General features: G+C 42.1%; 2 protein-coding genes across 5 annotated transcripts in view; one reads left to right on the top strand and one right to left on the bottom strand.

Annotated features, from left to right (window-relative positions):
- The window catches only part of RNF115 (ring finger protein 115), a 109,654-nt gene extending 104,686 nt beyond the window's left edge, over positions 1-4,968 (bottom strand). For 2 of the 4 annotated variants that reach the window (XM_066261720.1, XM_066261719.1), the window contains exon 1: positions 4,612-4,964. In XM_066261720.1, coding sequence (XP_066117817.1) covers positions 4,612-4,713 — 102 coding nt within the window. In that variant the 5' untranslated portion in view covers positions 4,714-4,964. Of the gene's footprint in view, positions 1-4,611 lie in introns of all 4 variants that reach the window. The other 2 variants (XM_066261717.1, XM_066261718.1) reach the window with 2 other exon arrangements.
- A 59-nt stretch (positions 4,969-5,027) lies between these two features.
- On the top strand, positions 5,028-23,893 carry POLR3C (RNA polymerase III subunit C). Its single transcript, XM_066261716.1, has 15 exons — positions 5,028-5,182; positions 5,683-5,849; positions 7,320-7,575; positions 7,663-7,848; positions 9,645-9,733; positions 14,117-14,221; positions 14,350-14,442; positions 16,052-16,132; positions 16,375-16,426; positions 17,057-17,117; positions 17,552-17,702; positions 18,454-18,555; positions 18,685-18,734; positions 19,121-19,270; positions 22,783-23,893. The coding sequence occupies exons 2-15, from the start codon at positions 5,703-5,705 to the stop codon at positions 22,862-22,864; spliced, it is 1,605 nt and encodes a 534-aa protein (XP_066117813.1). The 5' UTR covers positions 5,028-5,182; positions 5,683-5,702; the 3' UTR covers positions 22,865-23,893.
- The last annotated feature ends 479 nt before the right edge of the window (positions 23,894-24,372 follow it).

Here is a 24,372-nt window from a genome sequence, read left to right as displayed (position 1 = left end):
AGGCAGTCCCCAGGTTCTGTAGGTTTGTTCTTAAGTTGAATTTGTATATAAGTTGGAACAGGTACATTTACCTATTAAATGTAACTTAGATGTTTGTCTTAAGATAGTATTTATTTTTACCTTTCTATGCATATAAATACTTAAGCATTTTCAAATACAATCTTAAACATAGTGGATGATGCAGAAGATGATGGGCTTGGAGAGGATGGGCCTGGTGTTAGAGTCAGGGTTTGATTCTGCTGAAGTCAGTTTCTTCAAATAGGCATCAACGGAGGTTTATACAGTACAGAGCTTTTCTTTTCTGTCTTCCTCTCTTTCCTTTCTTTTTTCTATTTTTTTGGGGGGGATAGTGAGATGAGAAGTACCAACTCATAGTTGCAGCACTTTAATCCCTTTAGTTGTTCATTGATTGCTTCACACATGTGCTTTGACCATGTGGTTCCAGCCAAGCCAGTGACCCCTTATTCAAGTCAGCAACCATGGGATCATGCCAATGATCCCACACTCAAACCCATGACCCTGTGCTCAAGCCAGATGATCCCACGCTCAAGCCGATGACCTATGGATTTCAAACCTGGGACTTAAACATCCTAGGTCGATACTCTATTCACTGCACCACTACTGATGAGGTCAAAGCTTTTCTTTTTCTTTCCTTTTTGTGGCAGAGACAGAGAGAGTCAGAGAGAGTGACAGACAGGGACAGACAGACAGGAAGGGAGAGAGATGAGAAACATCAATTCTTCGTTGTGGTTCCTTAGTTTTCCATTGACTGATTTCTCTTATGTGCCTTGAACAGGGGGCTACAGCAGAACGAGTGACCCTTTGCTTGAGCCAGCAACCTTAGGCTCAAGCTGGTGAGCCCTGCTCAAACCTGATGAGCCCACGCTCAAGCTGGCGACCTTGGGGTCTCGAACCCAGGTCCTCCGCGTCCCATTCCAACACTCTATCCACTGCGCCACTACCTGGTCAGGCGAGAGGTTTTCTTTTTCTCATCATAAATGGCCCTGTAGCAATCTCAGGCCTTCAGTAACTGTATGGTCAACTTTGGTGAACCTCTCTGTATCAGGATCTTGCTCCTCCAACTTTGCCATTACTGATTCCATGAGACAAAAAGCAACAGCTAACTCATTTTTAGAAAACTTTTCCAGTTCTGCAGTTTCTAGGTCTGTTTTCTTCCCTAAATGCTACCATCTGCTCTGGTTCCATAAGATCTTCATTGGTTAATTCTTTGCCATGAGAGTAGAGTAACTCTATTATCATTTTCAATGATGTCCAACTGCAATTGATTAGTAACAGCCTTTACGGTCTGACCTGTGGAGGTACAGTGGATAAAGCATCAACCTGGAATGCTGAGGTCACCAGTTCGAATCCCCTGTCAAGGCACAGACGGAAAACAATTACTACAAGTTGATGCTTCCCACTGCCCCAACCCCTTTCTCTCTTTCTCTCTCTCTAAAAATCAATAAATAAAATCTTTAAGAAAAAAATAGTCCTTATGGTGCACTGTTCATAAATATGTGTTATATGTCAATATTTGTAACTTGGGGATTTATGGTATCCTCAGAAAATCATATTACTGACTTACCAGTGTTTGAGTTAGTTTTCCTGTAGCAGAGACAGATTCATACTAAATCAGCCACTTACTGACCTGGTCATTCTGACAACCAGCATTTTCAAGATTACAACCTGGGTTAAGGATATACATAGAAATGATCATGAAACTCACTGGCTTTTCTATGAGTAAAAGCTTTACCCCGACCTCATCGCATCTTTTCCTAAAAATGCACAACGATTTACTAAATGTTTCTCCCTTCTTTCTCAATGCATTCTTTCTTTCCTGCCTCAGCCTATGCTCTTCTCCTGATCTGAATTCTATCTGTTCTGAGGAACTCAATTTAAATCCATCTTACGTTTCCGTGACCTCAACAATGCTGCCATATCTCCCTTTCTCTGAATTCTAACACACGTATTATTTATCTTCATTCACCTTACATTAACTTTTCCATGTTTGTCTTGTCTTTCCAACAAAATTGTGAGTTCCTTAAGAGCAGGAACCATATTCCTAGGTATTGCCTTCAGGACATCAAGCGGAAAACCTTGTATGTATGTATAAGTACTCTGTCATATTTAATTGTGACATGTGATACACTTTAATTTACAAATCAGGCATCACAGATAATGTGATGCCCCAGGGCATCAAACTAAAGCTTAGAAAAACATCTAAGCCTTTCAAATTATCCCTTTTCAAGAGGACTTTGCAGTGAGGACTTCAGGTGGTAAAAATAAAACATAAAATAAGTTCTGCAAAGTCAGACTGTTTTATGATTGTTTAAGGCAAAAAGTAAATGACTTAAAAGGCCAGAAGAGCTAAATACACTGACAGATGTATACTGGACTTTCCATGGGACCATTTTGTAAGGTATATAAATGTCAAATCACTATGCTATACACCTGATACTAATATAATATCATATGTCAACTATAATTTAAAAAGAGCTTTACATTCCAGGAGGAAAAAACAGACCAGAGAGCTAAGGCTTCAATGTTCAACAAGGCACGACATTCTTCAACATGATCACACACACAGTGAACAAATTCTGGACTCCTTCTCTGTGGTAAGAGAGGCCTGGGGGCTCTGATGTCCACTGGAAGAAAAAGCACCTGCTTTTCTCTGCACTGAAATATGGCACAAAACGCACAAGGGCACGAATAGGTAAGCAAAACTAGGTAACATATACAACGACAGGAAAAAATTCTGAGATGCTCTAAATTAAAATTACAAAGGCTAGAGAGTGAAAGAAAGAGACAGAATGATTAACCTGTTAATAGCTGTGGACCAGCTCTGCCAAAAGACTGCTCACATTCCTTCCATTCCCTGCTGGAACTACAGATTAATTTCCAGGTAGCTATTTTCACAGATTATCCTACCAAAGCATCATCATAGAACTCCAAGAGCCCCCGCTTCCTGTTTACATGTGAGCTTTCCTGACTACTGCCCACAGCCAACCTATAGGAAGCGACATTTCTTTTTGTGGACTCTATGCCTACCCCAGACCTGGCCCCACTTCACCTTCTACCACATCTTTGCCTATAGCTAATGCAAATTCTTTCGGTCGACCTATACCTTTCTTGATGGATAAAAATCTTTGCAAACTCTGAGACGACAGACATCTTGTCTTTCCTACCAAGCTTGGGATTTAGACTCCATGCCTCATAACCAGTCTTCTTATTGCCCAGCAATGGCCTAATAATAAACCTTTTCTTTTAAAAAGAATTTCAGTTGTGCAAATTCAAGTTTTGTTTCATAAAATGAAACTGATTGTGAATCTGGAGTTGGGGCAAGTAGAAAGGAAAGAAAATACCAATAAAGCCTGAAAAAGCACAACTTTTAGGTGATAAATGCCCTTTAAGTGCTTATTCATGGGACTCCATTTGTGTTTCTAAGAAGTAAGACACATCCATACTTCAGTAGGCTTTCTCTTAGATTGTTTCTGAGATACTAGAGTTAAGTTGTTAGGTAGCCATCTTATCTTAAGACTGAACCTTTATACTTCTAAAGTAGAACAATCACAACTAATTCTAAAGATGGCTGGCCAAAGGAATAACATTCTCTGGGGTGGGTCTTCCTGCAGTATTAACAATCTCCAGGGTGGGTCTCCCTGCAGAAACCATAACCCAACCCAAAACAGCTTCAGGGTTTTGCTAGCATGCGGCAGGAGCGCTTTACAACCACAGCACTACCTCCCTAGGGACTAACAGACAGTCTGTCAGAAGCTGGTGAAAACCAATTACTATGTCAGAGGATGCAGTTCCCAGCATACTGTCCTGGATCTTTTCATTAAGTGAAGAGACAGAATGAGGGAGGGAGGGAGGTTGGTAAGGGAGATGGCGCTTTAGACCCTGGCAATACGACAACCAAAATAACCAAGTTGAAACAACACGTTCTGTCTTCTTCCCAAAGCTGTTTCCTTCAATTAGTGGTAGAGAGAGCAGGCAGTCTACAAGTCATTAGCACATCGCTGTTTTCGCATTCACAAGAACCCTGGAAAACACTGAGGCACAAAATCCCCCTCCGTCCCAGCTACCTCCCAGCCCTCTCTTTCCATGCTCCTCCTTCCCAGACAACCGAATAGAAACCGTCCTCATCAATCTACTATTTTGAGTCACTGAGATTGGGGGAGGGAGGTGTCTGGTGAAAAGTGGAAAAGGAAATAGAGGAAGGTGAAAAGCAACAGCGGAAAGAGCGTCGTAGTAGTGGTGGGGGTGGTCATCATGAATAGGAGCCAAGGTGAAGAGTGAAAGAGAATTGAGGAGAGTTATCAGGAGAGAACCTGTTAAAGAAGAAAAAAGATGGGGGGGGGGGCATGTAAAGAGAGGAGAGGGAGTAAGGAGTAGGTGGAACGTCCGCGGAGCGAGGAAAGTGCGGAGGCACGGAGGGAGTTGAGGGAACCAGGGCCGGACACCGGGGTCTGAGGCCAGCGACCAGAGAGCAGTGGATGGCAGTATTTGGGACCGATTTCTGGGGTGTGCGGGAAGCTTAAAACCCATTCCGGGACTTCAGGACGAAGAATCCGCGCAAACGTCTGAATGCAGGGCACATGGGGCTCTTACCGGTAGTTTGGGGCTGACCTCGCCCTTGCAAAAGTGGCAGAAAAACCGGTGTGCGGCGACAGCGGCGCCTGCGCCCGTCCCGGCCGCCGAGGCTTCCGCCATTTTTCTCTTCCGTCGCGGCGGTCCGAGAGGGCAGCCGGCCTGTGTTCCTCGCCAGGCCACTACCTCCCAGCTGTAGCCGCCCTCTCTGCTGCCGCTGCTTCTTCCTCAATGCAGCCCGCCGCTTCGGAGCCCGCGCCAGTCACGTGAGTCAGCCGGGCCCAAAGAGGCGGCGGCGCAGACTACGACCCCAAGGCCCGCCTCCAGCATCAAAAGAGGTACAAGGAGAGTCAGCTCGCAGCTCCTCCACCAACTCCTCGTCGGTCCTCCAACTTCCCAACGAGAAGAAAGAAAGAGCGTCCCCGGAAACTACCGAAACTCTGGGGTAGAGCGGCACATGATTTTTCCTTTTTCCGGTCTTCCATGTCCATCTTGCGAGAAAGGCTGGAGAGTTCTACTTCTTCTCTGTCTGGCGGCTCCGCACGAAGCAGCCGTGGGGAACTTGGCGGCGTTACACTGCAGTAACCCAGAGGTTAGTGACAAAACAGGACGGAGCAGTCCTGTCTCTGGCCCAAAGAACGAGACAGCCTACTTGCAGGGAATAAAGAGTCAGGACCAAGCTCTTTTTCTGGTACCCTGACCAGGGGATGGAACCTGCAACCTTGTGTATGAGACCGAGGCTCCAACCAACTGAGCTATCCGGCCAGGGCATTATACATAATTTTAAGTGTTGGAGTAGTATTCTATTTTATAGGTATACCATAACTTATTGAATGAATGCTTTTTAGACATTAGGTTTTTCCCAGTATATGATAGTATTCCAAAGAGAACTACAATGATATTTTTAAATTATTTCCTTAGATCAGAGTATCCAAAACGAAATTATTAGATTGAAGATATGCAAGATTTTAAGGCTTTTGATATATAATGTCAAATTGTCCTCCATGAAGTGCATGAATTTATACTCAGCAGCTCTACACTCACCATAAAAACTTTCCGTCATATAGTTGTTTTTTTTTTGTTTTATTCTAGCTCTGAGATTTCTTAGTACAATGACTCAAGCAGAAATTAAATTGTGTTCTTTGTTGCTGCAAGAGCATTTTGGAGAGATCGTAGAAAAAATTGGAGTCCACCTAATCAGAACTGGCAGCCAACCACTAAGAGTAATTGCCCATGATACAGGAACATCATTGGATCAGGTATGTTTGGACGATTGTAATTTGACTTTATTTTCATTAATTGCTTTACCTACCTTTGAATATTGTTATTCCTCACCCTGTGAAATGGAAAGGGAGAAAGCCTGCTCTAGGATCAAAACAGTGTTATTAATAGGGAAAGAAGATGAGACGTGCGCCCCAAGATTCTGCTTCTCAGTGTTCCTGGCTTATCGTTGCTACTTAGGCAAATGTTTGCCCTTCTTTTGCTATACCTTATTTATTTATTTATTTATTGTTAAAGACGGAGAGAGGGACAGACAGGAAGGGGGAGAGATGAGAAGCATCAATTCTTTCTTGTGGCTCCTAGTTGTTCATTGATTGCTTTCTCATATGTGCCTTGACTGGGGGGCTACAGCAGAGCAAGTGACCCCTTGCTCAAGCCAGCGACCCTGCACTCAAGCTGGTGAGCCCGTGCTCAAACCGGATGAACCCGTGCTCAAGCCAACGACCTCAGGATTTCAAACCTGGGTCCTCTGCATCCCAGTCCAGTGCTCTATCCACTGTGCCACCGCCTGGTCAGGCTGTACCTCATTTATTCATAATGAGTCTATGAATCTCAGTACTACCTTTGTTAAGAGTTTTTATTGCTTTTTAATAATGGAGGGAGACTGGAAATTATTTCTCAACCAAGTACTGGTTGTGTGTGAGTGTGGGGGGGGAGGGTCTTCTTTTTTTTTTTTTTTTTTTTTAAGAGTTTTTATTGAGTACTACCTTTAAGGACTGAGAATAATAGAAGGGACTAAAGCAGTAGTCCTCAACCCCCGGGCCACGGACCGGTACCGGTCTGCAGAGAAAGAATAAATAACTTACATTATTTCTGTTTTATTTATATTTAAGTCTGAACGATGTTTTATTTTTAAAAAATGACCAGATTCCCTGTTACATCCGTCTAAGACTCACTCTTGACGCTTGTCTCAGTCACGTGATACATTTATCCGTCCCACCCTAAAGGCCGATCTGTGAAAATATTTTCTGACATTAAACCAGTCCATGGCCCAAAAAAGGTTGGGGACCAGTGGACTAAAGTATATTGTGCTTTGAAAGATAAAGATTAGCGGAAATATGAGCATCATAGCAAGGAATCTTTCAGATTTTTTCCATTGATGTGTAATTCTGATCAGCTATTCCAATGGAAGGAGGAAGGCAGTACAGAGATTCTTTTTTTAATAATCTTTTTAGTGATTGATTTTAGAGAGATGGGAGGGGGAGAGAGAGAAGCATTCACTTGTTGTGTGTTCATTGGTCTCTTCCTGTATGTACCCTGACTAGGGACTGAACCCACAACCATGGTGTTTCAGGATGACGCTCTAACCTGATTTAACCAGCCAGGGCCAACACAGAGATTCTTATCCAGCCATCTCCTGACATTTAGTAAACTGTTGGGCAAAAATTTTCAGAAATAATGAGCTGTATCTTCAGATCATTCCTCTCTTTCTTTTGTATCTTATCTAGGTAAAAAAAGCCCTTTGTGTCCTCCTCCAACATAACCTGGTGATATATCAAGTGCACAAACGTGGTATGGTGGAGTATGAAGCGCAGTGCAGCCAGGTGTTACGAATGCTCAGGTACCCCCGTTACATCTATACTGCCAAAACACTGTACAGTGACACTGGAGAGCTGATTGTTGAGGAACTACTGTTGAATGGCAAAATGACAATGTCAGCTCTCGTGAAGAAAGTGGCAGACCGGCTAACAGAAACTATGGAGGGTTAGTACTCTAGCAACAGCTGTTAGCAGGAGGGGACCCTTGGCTATCCTAGGCCATCTCACCTGCTTCTTTTCTCCTGTTGTACAGATGGCAAGACCATGGACTATGCTGAGGTAGCAAGTGCATTTGTGCGACTAGCAGACACACACTTTGTGCAACGTTGCCCACTGGTGCCTGCCACTGAGAATTCAGATCCTGGGCCACCGCCACCTGCCCCCACTCTTGTCATCAATGAAAAGGACATGTACCTAGTTCCAAAACTGAGCTTAATAGGTAAGGAATTTTGATCCCTGGAACTGTGATTTGCTTTACTTGTGGATTCTTCCTCAGTGATTGTTAAATGAATGAATAAAGTCAATACACTTACCAAGTATTTATTCTGTGCCAGATACTGTGGTATAAAATATGAAAAACCATTGTGGTCCCTGCCTTTATGGGTCTTAAGGCTAGAACAGGAGACAACATAAATTAAATAACCCCATAGATATATAACTAACAAACTGTGATAAGTACTATAAAGGAAAAGTGTGAGGTGTTTTGAAAATATATAACAAGGAACTGGTTGTCTGGAGGTTTGGGGCACATGCTTCTTTGAGAAAATGGTACTTGAGCCTGACCTGTGATGGTGCAGTTGATAGAGTGTTGACCTGGAACACTGAGGTTGCCAGTTCAAAGCCCCGAGCTTTCCCAGTCAAGGCACATATGAGAAAATGATAGTTGAGCTAAGATTTGAAGCAGAAATAGGAGTCAACTAGTAAGATAAGGAGGCCCTGGCCGGTTGGCTCAGTGGTAGAGCGTCGGCCTGGCGTGCGGGAGTCCCGGGTTCGATTCCCGGCCAGGGCATACAGGAGAAGCGCCCATCTGCTTCTCCACCCCTCCCCCTCTCCTTCCTCTCTGTCTCTCTCTTCCCCTCCTGCAGCAAGGCTCCATTGGAGCAAAGATGGCCCGGGCGCTGGGGATGGCTCCTTGGCCTCTGCCCCAGGCGCTCAAGTGGCTCTGGTCGCAACAGAGCAACGCCCCAGCGGGGCAGAGCATCGCCTCCTGGTGGGCAGAGCGTTGCCCCCTGGTGGGTGTGCCGGGTGGATCCCAGTCGGGTGCATGCGGGAGTCTGACTGTCTCTCCCCGTTTCCAGCTTCAGAAAAATACAAAAAAAAAAACAAAAAAAAAAACTAGTAAGATAAGGTATGAAGGGGTACAGAGGATAAGCATTTTTGGCAAAGGAAATAGTATGTAGTGAGAGAGAAAAAGTAGGGTATTTGAGAAAGTGAAAGGTCAGTTAAAGTATGGTGAGCAAAGAAAAGAGAGCCATGAGAATAGGGTTAGGGAGATAGGCAGAGACTAGATCATACAAGACCTCATAAAGTGTCTATTCTTTATCCTAAGAGCAAAGGAACACCACTAAAGGAATGTAAACAACAATGTGACATAATCTAATTTACATTTTAAAAGATTTTTCTGGCCTGACCTGTGGTGGCGCAGTGGATAAAGTGTCGACCTGGAAATGCTGAGGTCGCCGGTTCGAAACCCTGGGCTTGCCTGGTCAAGGCACATATGGGAGTTGATGCTTCCTGCTCCTCCCCCCCTTCTCTCTCTGTCTCTCCTCTCTCTCCTCTCTAAAAATGAAGAAATAAAAAAATTTTTTAAAAATTAAAAATTTTAAAAAATAAAAGATTTTTCTGTGTATTAAAAGGATGGGGCAAAGGTAAATATAGACAAACCACTAACAAATTAGACATAGAAGTTGTAAGGGAGACAGGTATCAAGAATGACATCTATATGTCTGATATATGTATGTGGGAAGATGATAGTGCCATTCACTGAAAGGGAACATTAGAGCAGGAGCAGTTTGAGGGATTAAGATTATGAATTTCTTTTTAACATGTTGAATTTCAGATAAGTTTATCATTTACCTGAGTTTCTTGTAGCTACTCCATCTCCTGAGCAACTCTTAAGCGAGAGGTAGCTACAGATGTGTTTGGGATAGGGAGACACGTGCTCTCCTGTCTGTTCATTTCCTGTCATCATAGGAGATAGATGTAGCCTAACTGTTCCAACTGTTTATTTGGCAGGGAAAGGTAAAAGGAGGAGATCATCCGAGGAAGACGCTATGGGGGAGCCCAAGGCCAAGAGAACAAAACTTACTGCAGATAACAAAGAGGTAATGGGGCTTTTTGATTAGGAGTCCTCACCCTGAAGCAAACCAGAAAGAGTACTAAGATAAACTCTAAGATAAGCTTTCAAGGTTCCTGGGTTGAGGGCCGGGGCTGGATAGCTCGGTTGGAGCATCGTCCCAGAGCACAGAGGTTGTTGGTTTGATTCCCTGGTCAGGGCACATGCAAGAGCAGCCCATTGTTCCAGTCTCTGTTCCCCTGCCTCTCTATTTAAAAAAAGAAATAAAAAAGAAATAAAGGTTCCTGAATTGAGAAGTAGTAGGATTATGAACTTCGTTAAGTATTGGCCAGCAATAGACTAACAGTGAACTTCATTGCTGTCTCCCGTCTGAGGCTTAACTTACTTCACTTGTTGGATGGAGGTAGCAGCTTATGCAAAGAAAGGGGGCCTAGAGAAAGTTTGGTACTCAGTCTAGTAGTAACACAGATACCCAAGGGAGCCAATGGTGAGAAATGAGTCTGGAAAGATATATGTAAGCCTGAGTTTTTATCTTCAAATGCCTTCTCAGCATCTCTATAAAGATGTCTAATAAGCCTCTCAAATTTAGTATGGTTGAAACAGAATAATTGTTTTCCCCCACCCAAATACTGACTCTCAACTTTCCTCATCTCAGTAAAGGACACCACCTAGAACACCACCATTTGCTCAGGCCAAAATCCTATGAACCATCTAATCTCCCAGTAAAACCTGTCAGCCCAATTTACAAAATTACCTAAACTACAGCTATTTTTCATCATTTCTACTGCTATCATCCTAGTCCAAACCACTATCATCTCTAATCAACATTTTGCCAATACTGTCCTAAATGGTCTCTCCACCTACATTCTTACATACTTAAGAGCCAAAATGATTTTCTAAGGTTTTTTTTTTTTAATTCCAACATATCACTGATCTAGACTCCTTTAATAGTTTCCCATTATTCTAAGAAGAAATCCAAGTCTCGACTATGGATTATTAAGCCTGTATGAGCAAGGTCTTTGTATGACCTGCTAGGGACAAGGCTATCCTAGCTTAGCTCTGTTCCACTCTTCCTATTGTTCACTATTTTCCAGCTTCTTTCTTTCCATTTCTCAAACATGTCAAACTCCAGTCTTCAGTCTTTTGCTTTTAGTATTTTTTCTGCTTCAAATGCTTTTCCTACAGATCTTCACGTAGTTGCCTCTTTAATCATTCAGATCTCAGCTTAAATGCTATTTTCTTACAGATCACACATCATTGCCAAGCCTCTACCTGAGTCACTACCACATTTTTCCATTTCATCTTCACAGCCTTTAGAAATAGCTGAAATTATTTTTTATTTGTGTTTGTTTTTGTAGTCTCAGTAGACTATAAACTCCTTGACAGTCATAGTCTGTTTTGTTTTGTTTTGTTTTTTAATTATTTTTTAAATGAGAGGAGGGGAGATAGACTCCTATATGCACCCCAACCTGGATCCACCCGGCAGCATCCATCTTGGGCTGATGCTCTGCCCATCTGTGGCCTATGCTCACAACTGAACTATTTTTAGCGCCTGGGGCAGAGGCTCCACGGAGCCTTCCTCAGTGCCCAGGGCTAATGCACTGAAATCCATCAAGCCATGGCAGCAGGAATGAAGGAGGGAGAGAAAAAGAAGGGGGAGGAGAGAAGAATCAGATGGTCGCTTCTCCTGTGTGTCCTGACTGGGAATTGAACCTGGGACTTCCACACATCAGGTTGATACTCTACCGCTGAGTTGGCTAGGGCCAAGATCTTGACCCTGGCACTTGGAATACTAGCAAGACATAATAAATTTTTTCTAGTTGATTTTTAGAGAGAGAGAGAGGCATTCATTTGTTGTTCCATTTAGTTGTGCATTCATTGGTTGCTTCCTGTGTGTGCCTCGACCAGGGGTCGAACCCACAACCTTGGCATTTCAGGACAACGCTCTACCAACTGAACTAACTGGTTGTGGCTCATTACATTTTTTTTTTAAAATGAGAGAGCAGGGGGGATAGCAGACAGGGACAGACATACAGGAAGAGAGAAAGCTGAGAAGCATCAGCTCCTAGTTGCAGCACCTTAGTTCATTAATTGCTCTCCTGTGTGTGCCTTGATGGGGTTGGGGGGGCACTCCAACTGAGCCAGTGACCCCTTGCTCAAACCAACAACCTTGGGCTTCAAGCCAGCAACCTTTGGGCTCAAGCCAGCAACCATGGGGTCATGTCTATTATCCCTTGCTCAAGCTGGAGACCCTTGCTCAGCTGTATGAGCCTGCGCTCAAGCTGGTGACCTCGGGGGTTCAAACCTGGGTCCCCAGCATCTCAGGCCAACATTCTATCCACTGTGCCGCTGCCTGTTCAGGCTCATTACATATTTTTTGATTAAGAGTTACGGACTTTATCCTGAAGGCCAGGTGGAACCACTGATAGATTTTAAGCAGGGGAATGAAATGGCTCAATTTACTTTTTAAAAGATTACTATAGTATAGTGGTTCACAACTGATACAACTCCTTGGATGGATTTTAAGGAGTCCAGCTGTATTTGTGCATATGCATTTTTTGTAGAAAAATTCAAGGATATTGTGACCCCAAAAAGGTTAAGCACAGCTCTCTGAGTAATGAGGAGAATGCTATAAAAGGAGCAAGATTAAAAGCAGAAAACCCAATTACTCTTTTTATAGCATCCTCAGTATTAAAAAGGAAAATGAAAACTAGTTAGGAGGTTATTGTAGTAACCCAGGTGAACCATAATTAGAGCCTGAAATAAGATAACAGTCAAGGTCAAGAAAAGTAGACATTTGATAACTATAAAGACTAGATAGAACTTGGTAATTGGATGGTAGATGAGGGAGAACAAGGGCTGATACTCAGGTTTCTAGCTGAAGAAATTGGGTTGGTTGTAGCAAAAAACTTTGTACCCGGGGAACAGGCACAGTGTCATATTGGCAGTTGAGTTTATGCATCTAGAGTTTGATAGAGTTATAAGTGCATCAACAGTTAAAGCCTTGAGAGCAGGTAAAATCACCTAAGTAGAAAATGTAAAGTAAAAAGAAAAGATAGCTATGGACTGGACCCTGAGTAACACCAGTATTTATAGGTGGCATCTGGAAAAGGAATCTGTACAGATCGCAAAAGAGCAGTCAGAATAGTTAGAAGGAGCACCAAGAAAGAATGGTGTCATAAAATCCAAGAGGCTACATGGAGTTAAGAAGAAAGATATGTCCAACCATGTCATAGCTTCAGGAAGTTCAAAAAAGATCAGAACTGGAAAGTATTCTTTGAACTTAGCAACAAGGAGGTCCTTAGGTACCTTGGCATTTCAGTACAGTGGTGGAAATGGATTGAGTACATCTGTGAATGGGGATACAGCTGGGATGGTCAACTCTTTGAGAACCTTGGTTATGTCAAAAATGAAAAGGAGAAAAGTCACAGTGTTGAAGAATTATTTTAGAGTAGAAGAGATTTAGACAAGGTAAAGGCTGATGGGAAAGAGAGGCTGAAGATTTAGAGAGGAGGGAAAATTGAGCTGGGTGCCTGAGAATGCAGGAGAGGTTAAGATCTAGCATACCAGTGTAGATATTCACCTTACGGAAAAGGAGGAACTTTTTGCCCTGGTCAGTTGGGTCAGTGGTAGAGTGTTGGCTCATTGTGTGGATGTCCCAGATTTGATTCCTGGTCAGGACACACAGGAGAAGTGCCTTTTCCACCCCTCCCCCTCTCACTTCTCTCTCTCTCTCTCTCTCTCTCTCATCTCCCTCTCGTCTCCTCCCCTCCTGCAGCCATGGTTCTTGAGTAAGTTGGCCCCAGGTACTGAGGATGGTTCCATGACCTCTGCCTCAGGTGCTAAGAGAAATGGCTCCAGTTGCAATGGAGCAACAACCCCAGATGGGCAGAGCATCGCCTCCTAGTGGTTTTGCCGGGTGGATCCCAGTTGGGGCACATGTGGGAAGACTGTCTCTGCTTCCTCTCCTCTCACTAAAAAATAAGGAAGGAAGGGAGGGAGGGAGGGAGGACTTTTTCCACTGGGATAAAAGTAGATTTAAAAAAAAAAAAAAAGAAATGTGGTGATGTGTGCACAAAGTTGAATGAGTTCTGGCCTAACGGCTTCTGTTTTCTCTTTGAAATAAGATGCGAGGTCATCTGCTGAGAGTGATAAGTTTGGGTTAAGTGAGAGGTTGAAGATACTGGAGAAGAGTTAAAATAGAAAAAGATTGGAGGTGGCTTAGAGAGTCAGTTTGAAGTTTGAGCCTATGAATTTACTGAGGCACTAGTCCACATGACTGGATACATTTTTCTGCAGCCAATTTTTTGCTACTGTGTAGGAAAAGAAATGGTGATCCAATCCACGCTCCTCACCAGGAAACTCTTCATGGCATCTAGGTGTTTCTCTCTAATCCTTTTCTTTTGCTCAGCCCATTCCAGACGATGGAATTTATTGGCAGGCCAACCTTGATAGATTCCACCAGCACTTCCGAGACCAAGCCATTGTCAGCGCAATTGCCAACAGGATGGACCAGGTGATATCTAAGTGGGTAGGATGGTGGCCATCGGCAGCATTCTTATTTGCCAGATGTGCCCATTGACATTTAGCCAGAGCCAGCATAGCAGAATGGATGCTGAATTCAAGTTCACTTTTTAAATCCAGACCAGCAGCGAGATCGTGAGGACCATGCTCCGGATGAGTGAGATCACCACTCCCTCTAGTGCCCCGTTCACCCAGCCATTGTCTTCTAATGAGGTGAGTTTAATGTCGAAATACTTTTCTGACAGGTCCTTGAATATTATAATGTAATTATACATACAGCATGGGATTAGGTTGAAGTTTGAGCCTTGAAAGAAAGAGTCTTTGTTGTTTGAGGTGAGACACGGATTATCTTCAGGTAGTAGGTACTAAAAACTATTTGGTCTCTTGGGATCCAGCCTTTAAAAGCCTCAACCATTCTCTTAGTACAAGCTATTCCTATGCTAAGAATGCACTATTTGGAATCTGAGAGCTTTGGTGCTCAGGATTGGCTCCTTATAATTGTTTTTTTATAATATATTAATTTTGTACATTTTAAGTTTGTTTTGCTGTATTTGTTTCTTAAAATATTAATATTTAATATATCAATGTTTATATTCTGTTTCTTTCATAATTATTTATATAAAATATACTTACTAATCTTTTTGTGGGTTTTCTTTGTTTCATTGATTTTAGAGAAAGAAGAGAGAGAGAGACACAGAAACATCAGTCTGTTTCTTTATGTGCCTTGAATGGGGATCAAACTAGCAACCTTTGCATATCAGAATGATGCTCTAACCAACCAAGCTATCTGGCCAGGGCATAAACTTTTATATTGTTTATATAAAAAAATTTTAACTTGCATAAAAAATTAAATGTAAGTTTTTTTCTCAGGACAAAAATAATTACATGACCTATATTCAAACAACATTAAAATGTATAATTTTTTAAAAGTTGTAGTTCACCTGGCTGGTTAGCTTAGTTGGTCCTGATATACCAGGGTCCCAGATTTGATTCACAGTCAGGGCATGTACAAGAATCAACCAATGAATGCATAAATAAGTAAAACAAATCGATGTCTCCCTATCTCTCTCAACTCAATAAAAAATAAAGTTGTAGTTCCCCAAAGTTTCAGGAATGCTGGTCATGTTCTATATCTTGTTATGGGCGTATACAGTTTTCAACACTCATCAAATTAAACCATTAAGATCTGTGCTTCTGTATACAGTATGTAACATATCTCAATTTAAATAGATATATATAGTTTTGCATTATCCCAATTCCAGAGATCCTTGTTAATAGTTTGGTATGTGTTTTTATTCAGATCATTTTTATGTACCATCTCACATATCCGTAGATCTATGTATATTTTTAAACAAAAAATAATGGATTATACTCGATATTTTGTTCTAAACTGCATTTTTCATATGCCAGCATAATGTAAACCTTTTCGTGTCTGTTATAGATGTCTTTTTTATTATTATTGATTTGAGAGAGGGGGAAGGAGAGAGACAGACAGAAACATTGATCTGTTCCTGTATATGCCCTGACCAGGGATCAAACCCACAACCTTTGCTTATCAGGATAATGCTCTAACCGAGTTATCCAGCCAAGGCTTTGTCTTATATTCTTTATAATGACCATATCATATTCCACTTAATGGTTATGCTGTACTTTTTTAATTTCGTATTATTGGACATTTGGATCATTTTTAGATTTTTACTCTTATTGCTGTATTTTTGGAAATTTTTATACTATGATACTAAAATTAAAACATCTTTATCAAGTTAATGTCAGCAGTTCTAAGTTCCCAAACCTATTTTCACTGTCTCTTTTTGCTCCATAGATCTTCAGATCCTTACCTGTTGGCTATAATATCTCCAAGCAAGTTCTTGATCAGTATCTTACTCTGTTGGCAGATGATCCAGTAAGTATGTTTTTGCTTTTTTGTTGTTTCTTTTTTCTGCTATGTTTACTATTTATTTCTGCCATTGATACTTGGTATTCTCCCTAAAGCTTCATTATCTACCTAGCCAATTCAGACCATTTCTCTACCATCATCTGATAGGAGGGTTGCCTTCTACAGACTCTTTGGCCAGATTGCTACTTTGGAAACAGAATCACTGGTTTTCCTATTCAGTTAACATTCTCTCTCTCTTTTTTTAATAGTTAGAGTTTGTTGGAAAGTCTGGAGACAGTGGTGGAGGAATGTATGTCATCAGTATCCTTACCAGTTATTTCCTACATTCAGGCAGCCAGACTGTGAAAGAGAGTGGTGACAGAGAGTGGTGACTTATAAAAGATTTGATAGCATTTAGTATACTAAATAAGCTAGAAAATATAACTTATTACATTGGTGATAAAGAAGTAAAAGGGGCTTTTTTTTATTTTTTTTAACAGTCAGAGAGAGGGATAGACAGGGACAGAGAGACAGGAACGGATCGATGAGAAGCATCAATCATTAGTTTTTCGTTGTGCTTTGTGATACCTTAGTTCATTGATTGCTTTCTCATATGTGCCTTGACCACAGGTCTTCAGCAGACCGAGTAACCCCTTGCTCATGCCAGCGACCTTGGGGTCTCGAACCTGAGTCCTTCCGCATCGCAGTCTGACACTATCCACTGCACCACTGCCTGGTCAGGCAAAGGACTTTTAATTAACCAAATTTAGTTAAGCTAAATTATGACTTAAACATCATAGTTGAGGTTTTAAAATATTTATTTACCATAAATGTGATCAATGTAAAAAACAAATAACACATTTAGTTTTAAATTAGAGACTTAGGAATAAAATTAAGGTCACAATGACCAGGCCAAAACATTACTGAGTGACCTTAATCCTCTACATAAAGACCTGCATAAGGCTCTCGGATCCCTAGCCACAGCCACCCTGGAGTCGGTTGTACAGGAGAGGTAAGGGGGTCATCTGATTGACATTAGGTCAGACACTTCTTTTTCATGCCTCATTTGTGTAATTTGATAATTATGTAAGCAACCAGCATAGGCATGCCTTGGCATATCTTGCCCCATTTTCCACTGGATTCCATCTACTACTTTTCTTCACCCCAAATATCCCCCTGCTTAATTCCTAATGATGCTAATTTACTAGCCTTCCTAAAGCTTTTACTTACCAGGACAGGAACTGAGGCACTCAGGTGTGTTAGCTGTTGGTGACTAACTTATGATTAGCAGTACCATTATCAGTCTGGAGTTATGAAAGAATTCTCTGAGTGCTGTTCCTCTCTGGTCCTGGCTCCACACATGGAAACAGAGCAGCCACCATCTGTGACTAGGACCTAAGGCTGATCTATGTTGGCATGCCACTTGATTTCTTCATTCCTTTCTAGATTTGGGTCTCACTGTGCCAGAATATTTCGTCTGGTTTTGCAAAAGAAACACCTGGAGCAGAAGCAGGTAGAAGACTTTGCAATGATTCCAGCAAAGGAAGCAAAGGATATGCTTTATAAGATGCTGTCAGAAAATTTCATATCACTCCAGGTAACTAGGGGTGCAATAATCATCCACCAACAGAGCTGGCCTTGAGTGAGAGAAACTCCTGATGAGGCATGCATCCTGAAGCCCAAGCAAACTATCCAGCTCTGAGACAGAAAAAAAAATTAATAAAGACATAGCAAGCACTTGAAAGCTAATTGTGGAGCTTTAACTGGCTTACCAAAAAAGAGATACAGCCAAGAAATAACCTCACCCTTTTGTTTTAGCTCCTCGTCCCTGTGTTTTGTCCTTTCCTTGAACCTTAAGTTTATTATAGACTAAATCTAGCAACAACATCTACTGAGTTCTCACTATGTGCAGAGCCATGTAGTAGACTCTTTTGAGGAAAGCGAATGGATTTTGGAGTTAGAATCACAGTTCTGCCTCTTACCTAGTTATGCTGAGCAAATTACCCATCATATTTCCCATCTTAAAATTGCAACAAATGGTGGTAATAACAATAATGTAGTTTGTGGTAAAGATCATCAAATACGATCTACCTGGCACATTAGAGTTGCTCAGTAAATGTTAGTTGCATTCTCTTCTACACTCAGGGCTTTGACAGTCAAGTGGAAAAAACAAGGTAGCCCAGTTCTACTTGTGGCAGATTTTGCCATAAACACAGATGCTGAATGACTGGGGAAGAGGAAAAGATAAGTGAAAAGGAGGGTGTAGTAGCTTCAGACAGGACATGTTTACTTTGCTTGTTCTAAAATACAGTATAATTTCTCTGATTTTTCTTTCTATGGACAAGTAGGAAATTCCCAAAACACCAGATCATGCCCCTTCCAGGACCTTCTATTTATATACTGTGAACATCCTGTCAGCTGTTCGAATGTTGCTTCACAGGTGCTACAAGGTAACTCCTGCGGACCTTCTCTCTAGTCCCTCCACACAGACTAGGCTTCCCTTCAGGACCCCTTTAGCCATTTTACCAGAGCTTAAATAGAAATATGTGCATTTTTTTTTCTTCCTTGTGTCTCCTCAGAGCATAGCCAACCTGATAGAAAGGAGGCAGTTTGAAACCAAAGAAAACAAGTGAGTAGCGTTTTAATTTAGTAATCTCATTTTTTCAGGGTCAGAGACTTGAGGGGAAATTTTCTATAGAAACAGAAAACAATAGAGACAATAACCAATCTGGCTTCGATGAATTATTGGCTTAGGTTGGCATAAATCACGGATTAGTCTACACTTTTCTAATGAACCCCCAGTGGAATAATTTTATAGATTGAATTCATGAGAAATGTGCAAATTGGCACTAATAAGAGTGAAGTCACATTTCTAATTAAGTTTATAAAAAAATGTCCTTGGAGGTTGACATTATCCACGTTGACCATGAACGTGGTAATGGTTATGCTCTACGGTTAATGGATAAAAGAATCTCCTTGGCTAGGATACAAACCTCAGTTGTGTTTGTCTGACAGGCGTCTACTAGAAAAGTCCCAGAGGGTAGAAGCCATCATTGCATCTATGCAAGCTACAGGTGCAGAGGAGGCACAACTACAAGAAATAGAAGAGATGATCACAGCCCCTGAACGCCAGCAGCTAGAGACTCTAAAACGTAATGTCAACAAGTAAGCATCATATACTTCAAACCTATTTTTCAAAATATCTTCCAGACAAATCCACCCCTCCAAATTAACACAAGGCAACACTAAAGTCACTATTCTCTTTTACAGCTCAATTAACAGAATTTAATCCACCTATTTCCCTAAGCTGAAAACCCTGAAGACATCCTCCGCTTTTCACTCACCACACAGTTTGGTTAACTATATGGTTGACTTGACTTCAGTAATGTCTCAAATCTGGCCTTTCATCTTGGTCCCCGTGTAGACCATCACCGCTTCTTTCCTAGATCTTCAAAATCACCTCCCCCTTCAAATCATCTCTTCTGCTGCTCTCAAAGTTATTATCTTTAAAATGATTGGAGGCCCTGGCTGGTTGTCTTAGTGGCAGAGCATTGGCCTGAAGTGTGGATGTCCTGGGTTCAGTTCCCAGTCAGGTCACACAGGAGAAGTGACCATCTGCTTCTGCACCCCTTCTCTTTCTCTGTCCCTTTATCTCCCCCTCCTGCAGCCATGGCTAGAGTGGTTCAAGCACATCAAGCGCATCAGCCCAGGTACTGAGAGAGTGGCTCTGTTGGAGCCTCCGCCTCAGGCAGGAAAAATAGCTCAGTTGCAAGCATGGCCTCAGATGGACAGAGCATTGGCCCCAGATGGGGTTGCGGGGTGGATCACAGGGCAAATGCCAGAGTCTACCTTCCCTTCTCTTACTTGGAAAAGAAGAAAAAAATAAGTTTAATAAATAAATAGCCTGACCTGTGGTGGCACAGTAGATAAGACGTTGACCTGGAATGCTGAGGTTGCCAATTTGGAACCTGGTGTTTGCCTGGTCAAGGCACATATGGGAGTTGGTACTTCCTGCTCCTCCCCACTCCCGTTCCTCTAAAATGAATTAAATCTTTAAATTAATTAATTAATTAAATTAAATGATTGGGCCCTGATGGGTTAGTCAGTTGGCGAAGAACATCATCTGGAAAGAAGGGTGTGGGTTCAGTCTGCCATCAGGACACACACGGGAAGCAACCAGTGAATGCACAACTGAGCGGAACAATAAATGGATGCTTCCCTCCCCCTCCCCCCTCTCTCTTCCTCTGTCTCTAAAAAAAAAAAAAAAAAAAAAAAAAATCAACCAAAATTAAGCCCTGGCCAGATAGCTCCAGTCTTCCCAGAGTATGGAGGTGCTGGTTCAATTCCCCAGTCAGGGGTCATACAGGAGCAGCTCCACGTTCCTCTGTCTCTTCCTGCTTGTTTGTTTTTGTTTTTTTACAGGAACAGAGAGAGTCAGAGAGAAGGATAGATAGGAACAGACAGATAGGCACGGAGAGAGATGAGAAGCATCAATCATCAGTTTTTCGTTGCGGCGCCTTAGTTGTTCATTGATTGCTTTCTCATATGTGCCTTGACCGCGGGCCTTCAGCAGACCGAGTAACCCCTTGCTCGAGCCAGTGACCTTAGGTCCAAGCTGGTGACCTTTTTTATTTATTTTTTTGCTCAAGCCAGATGAGCCCGCGCTCAAGCTAGTGACCTCAGGATCTCGAACCTGGGTCCTTCTGCATCCCAGTCCGACGCTGTATCCACTGCACCACCACCTGGTCAGGCTTAAAAGTTTTTTTAATAAATGTTTATATTAGTGATTTTAGAGAGAGGGAGAAAACAGGAAACAGGAACATGGATCTATTCCTGTATGTGCCCTAACTTGGGATCAAACCAGCAACCCCTGAGTTTCAGGATGCTGCTATAACCCAGTGGTCCCCAACCTTTTTTGGGCCACGGACCGGCCTTTAGGGTGGGACGGATAAATGCACAAAATAAAATTATGTGACCGGCGTAAAAACTGGTATTTTTAAATATAATTGTCAAACTTACAAGACAAGAGTCAAGAGTGAGTCTTAGACAGATGTAACAAAGGGAATCTGGTCATTTTTTAAGAATAAAATATCGTTTAGACTTAAATATAAATAAAACAGAAATAATGTAAGTTATTTATTCTTTCTCTGCAGACTGGTACCAAATGGCCTACGGACTGGTACCGGTCCGGGGGTTGGGGACCACTGCTTTAACCAACTGAGCTATCTGGTCAGGGAATCACTTACTACTTTAAATGCTTTATAAACCCCTATATTTACAGTATAATGACCAGACTTTTGGGTGTGACATTTAGGACCTTTTAAAATTCCTTGGCAATCTATCTCCCTCTTCATTTCTTTTTACTCCCCTCACTGGTCACCTCAATAGGGATTGCTTTAAATCTGTAGATCAGTTTGGAGAGTATTGCCATCTTTTTTTTTTTTTTTGTATTTTTCTGAAGCTGGAAACGGGAGACAATCAGACTCCCGCATGCGCCTGACCGGGATCCACCCGGCATGCCCACCAGGGGGCGATGCTCTGCCCATCTGGGGTGTTGCTCTGTTGTGACCAGAGCCACTCTAGCACCTGAGGCAGAGGCCATGGAGCCGTCCCCAGCGCCCGGGCCATCTTTGCTCCAATGGAGCCTTGGCTGCGGGAGGGAAAGAGAGAGACAGAGAGGAAGGAGAGGGGGAGGGGTGGAGCAGATGGGCGCTTCTTCTGTGAGCCCCGGCTGGAGTCGAATCCGGGACTCCTGCACACCAGGCCAATGCTCTACCACTGAGCCAACTGGCCAGGGCGAGTATTGCCATCTTAACATTAAATCTTACAACCAACGACCATGGGAGGCCTTTCCATTTATTTAGGTCTTCTTTAATTTCTTTCAACAATGTTTTATAGTTTTTTATGTTCATGTCCTGCACTTCTTTTGTTAAATTTATTCCTAAGTATTTTATTCTCTTTTGATGCTATTCTGTTTTCTAATTTCATTTTTTAATTAATTGTCATGTATAGGAATAAAACTAATTTTTGTGTTTTGATTTTATATCCTGCAACTTATAAAAATTTGTTTGTTGACTCTAGTAGTATTTTTGCAGATCCTGAGACTTTTCTATATATAGGATCATGTCAACCAAAATGACTTTTATTTCTTTTTCTTACCTAATTGTCCTGGCTACAATCTCCAGTAAAAGGTTGAATGGAAGTGAAAAGCAGAGGTCCTTGACTTGTTTCTGATCTTAAGGAGAAGTTTTCAGTCTTTCACCATTAAGTATGTTAGCTGTGAGGTTTTCATAGATGGTTTCAATTATGCTGAAGTTCCCTTCTATTCCTAATTACTACTCACTTTAGCCTCAGCCACTCTCAACCTCTATTTTAAAACACACTGGGTCCCTTTACACCTCTGCATTTACATGTGCTGTTTTTTCTCCTGGTTACAAATTCAAACTTTAACTTCTCTCAGGATGGAGGGTATGCTTTCTGAATCCTCAGCAATTGCCACAGTGCCAGGCATTTAAAAGATGCCAATAAATGGGAGAACGATCTTTTGGGTCTGCTTCTACTCATTATTCTCAAGGGTAACAAAATAATTCTCCTTGGCCACACCCAGCCCAGCCTCTTATCATAAATATGCTAATAAATGTTCAGTCTGAGCAAATACTTTTTACTTTTTCATTCAGGTTGGATGCCAGTGAGATCCAGGTGGATGAAACTATCTTCTTGCTGGAGTCATACATAGAGAGCACCATGAAGAGACAGTGACCCTGAAGAAGAGTTTTCCTCAAAGATCTGGAGGGATTGGAAGGAAAAATAAAGGAGGTGCCTGGATGCATTCTTTGCAGTGGGATAAGTTATAGATTCTTGTACTGAAACTCTCTATTCCTACGTCCTAGAATGTACCAGAAAGAGTTTGTCATATTTTTATTTTTTTATTTATTTATTTTTTTTAGAGAGAAGAGGGACAGAGAGAGAGGAGAGACAGAGAGAGAGAAGGGGGGAGGAGCTGGAAGCATCAACTCCCATATGTGCCTTGATCAGGCAAGCCCAGGGTTTCGAACCGGCGACCTCAGCATTTCCAGGTCGACGCTTTATCCACTGCGCCACCACAGGTCAGGCAGTTTGTCATATTTTTAAAAGTTTGTTGATCCTGTCTTTGACCCATTGTTAATTCTCCCCTCGTGGAAGAGAAAATTAAGCCTGGCCACTGGTGGCAGAGTGGATAGAACGTCGACCTGGGATGCTAAGGACCCAGGTTTGAAACCCTGAGGTCATTGGCTTGAGCACAGGCTCAACAGCTTGAGCACAGGGTCACTGGCTTGAACGCAGGACACAGACATGACCCCAAGGTCGCTGGCTTGGCTGGAGCCCTTCCTCCTCCCCAGTCAAGACACATATGAAAAGCAATCAGTGAACAACCAAAGTGCTGCAACTGTGAGTTGATGCTTCTCATCTCTCTCGCTTAAAAAAAGAGAAAAAGTTAAAATCAACTAGAATAATCATCTATCAGATGCAGCAGTTCCCACTAAGAAGTCAGCCCAAACTGTTTGAACATCCTTGGCAGTGGAAGAAACTTCTTCCTAGGGGAAAATGCTATTTTCAGGACTAGCAGGTGGATTGGCCCAAGCAGTCACTCTAGAATCTATGGATAGAAGCCACATTTGCCAGCTCTAGGCTTCTAGCACGTCTGAAATTATGCATGTAAAACACTTGGCACAATGTCCAACATATGGTAAGGACTCAATAAATCACTGCCTTCCTCTTCTCCATAGCTCCTTAAAAGTGACTATTCTGTTTTCTATCTCAGTATCATGATTAAAATAGTTGATGTAATTTGTCACAGCACCATCAGTTCATTTAAAGTAGTTAAGTGTTGCTTTATAATCTCTTCAGTTTCCTTACCAATGTTGGTTCTCATTCGTTAAACATTTGAGTGTGGATTAATTGCTAGCCATTGTACTAGGTATAACATACAAAGACAACCTTCAGGCTACTCACCATCATTTATGGAGCACCTATTATATACCCAGTAGTAGGCCAGACCTTAGAGACACAAAGATGACTACACCTTGATCGTACAGCCTAGTGGGAGGAGTCAAGTAAGTACAAAGATGTATTGGGGACTATACTGGAAAGTATAATGTACAGAGAGGTCATGGGGGAATGGCCATAGAAAAAGTGACACTTGATCAGTGGTTTGAAAGAGGATTTGCCAGATGGAAGGGGGAAAGGATCCCACAGGAAAGCAGAGCCTGGCTTTGGGGGGAACTGCA

The sequence above is a fragment of the Saccopteryx bilineata genome, chromosome 2 (assembly GCF_036850765.1).
Source record: "Saccopteryx bilineata isolate mSacBil1 chromosome 2, mSacBil1_pri_phased_curated, whole genome shotgun sequence".
In the NCBI taxonomy this organism is placed as follows: Eukaryota; Metazoa; Chordata; class Mammalia; order Chiroptera; family Emballonuridae; genus Saccopteryx; species Saccopteryx bilineata.
Note: the sequence above shows the minus strand (reverse complement) of the source record. Positions and strands in the feature narration are given on the sequence as shown.

What these genes read in the sequence shown, in the direction of transcription:
- POLR3C (XM_066261716.1), top strand. Translation starts at nt 5,703, where the DNA reads ATGACTCAAGCAGAAATTAAATTGTGTTCTTTGTTGCTGCAAGAGCAT. An exon ending in TGGAGGAATGTATGTCATCA is followed by an intron (nt 16,427 to 17,056) that starts GTATCCTTACCA and finishes CTCTACATAAAG; the next exon opens with ACCTGCATAAGGCTCTCGGA. An exon ending in GAGTCGGTTGTACAGGAGAG is followed by an intron (nt 17,118 to 17,551) that starts GTAAGGGGGTCA and finishes ATTCCTTTCTAG; the next exon opens with ATTTGGGTCTCACTGTGCCA.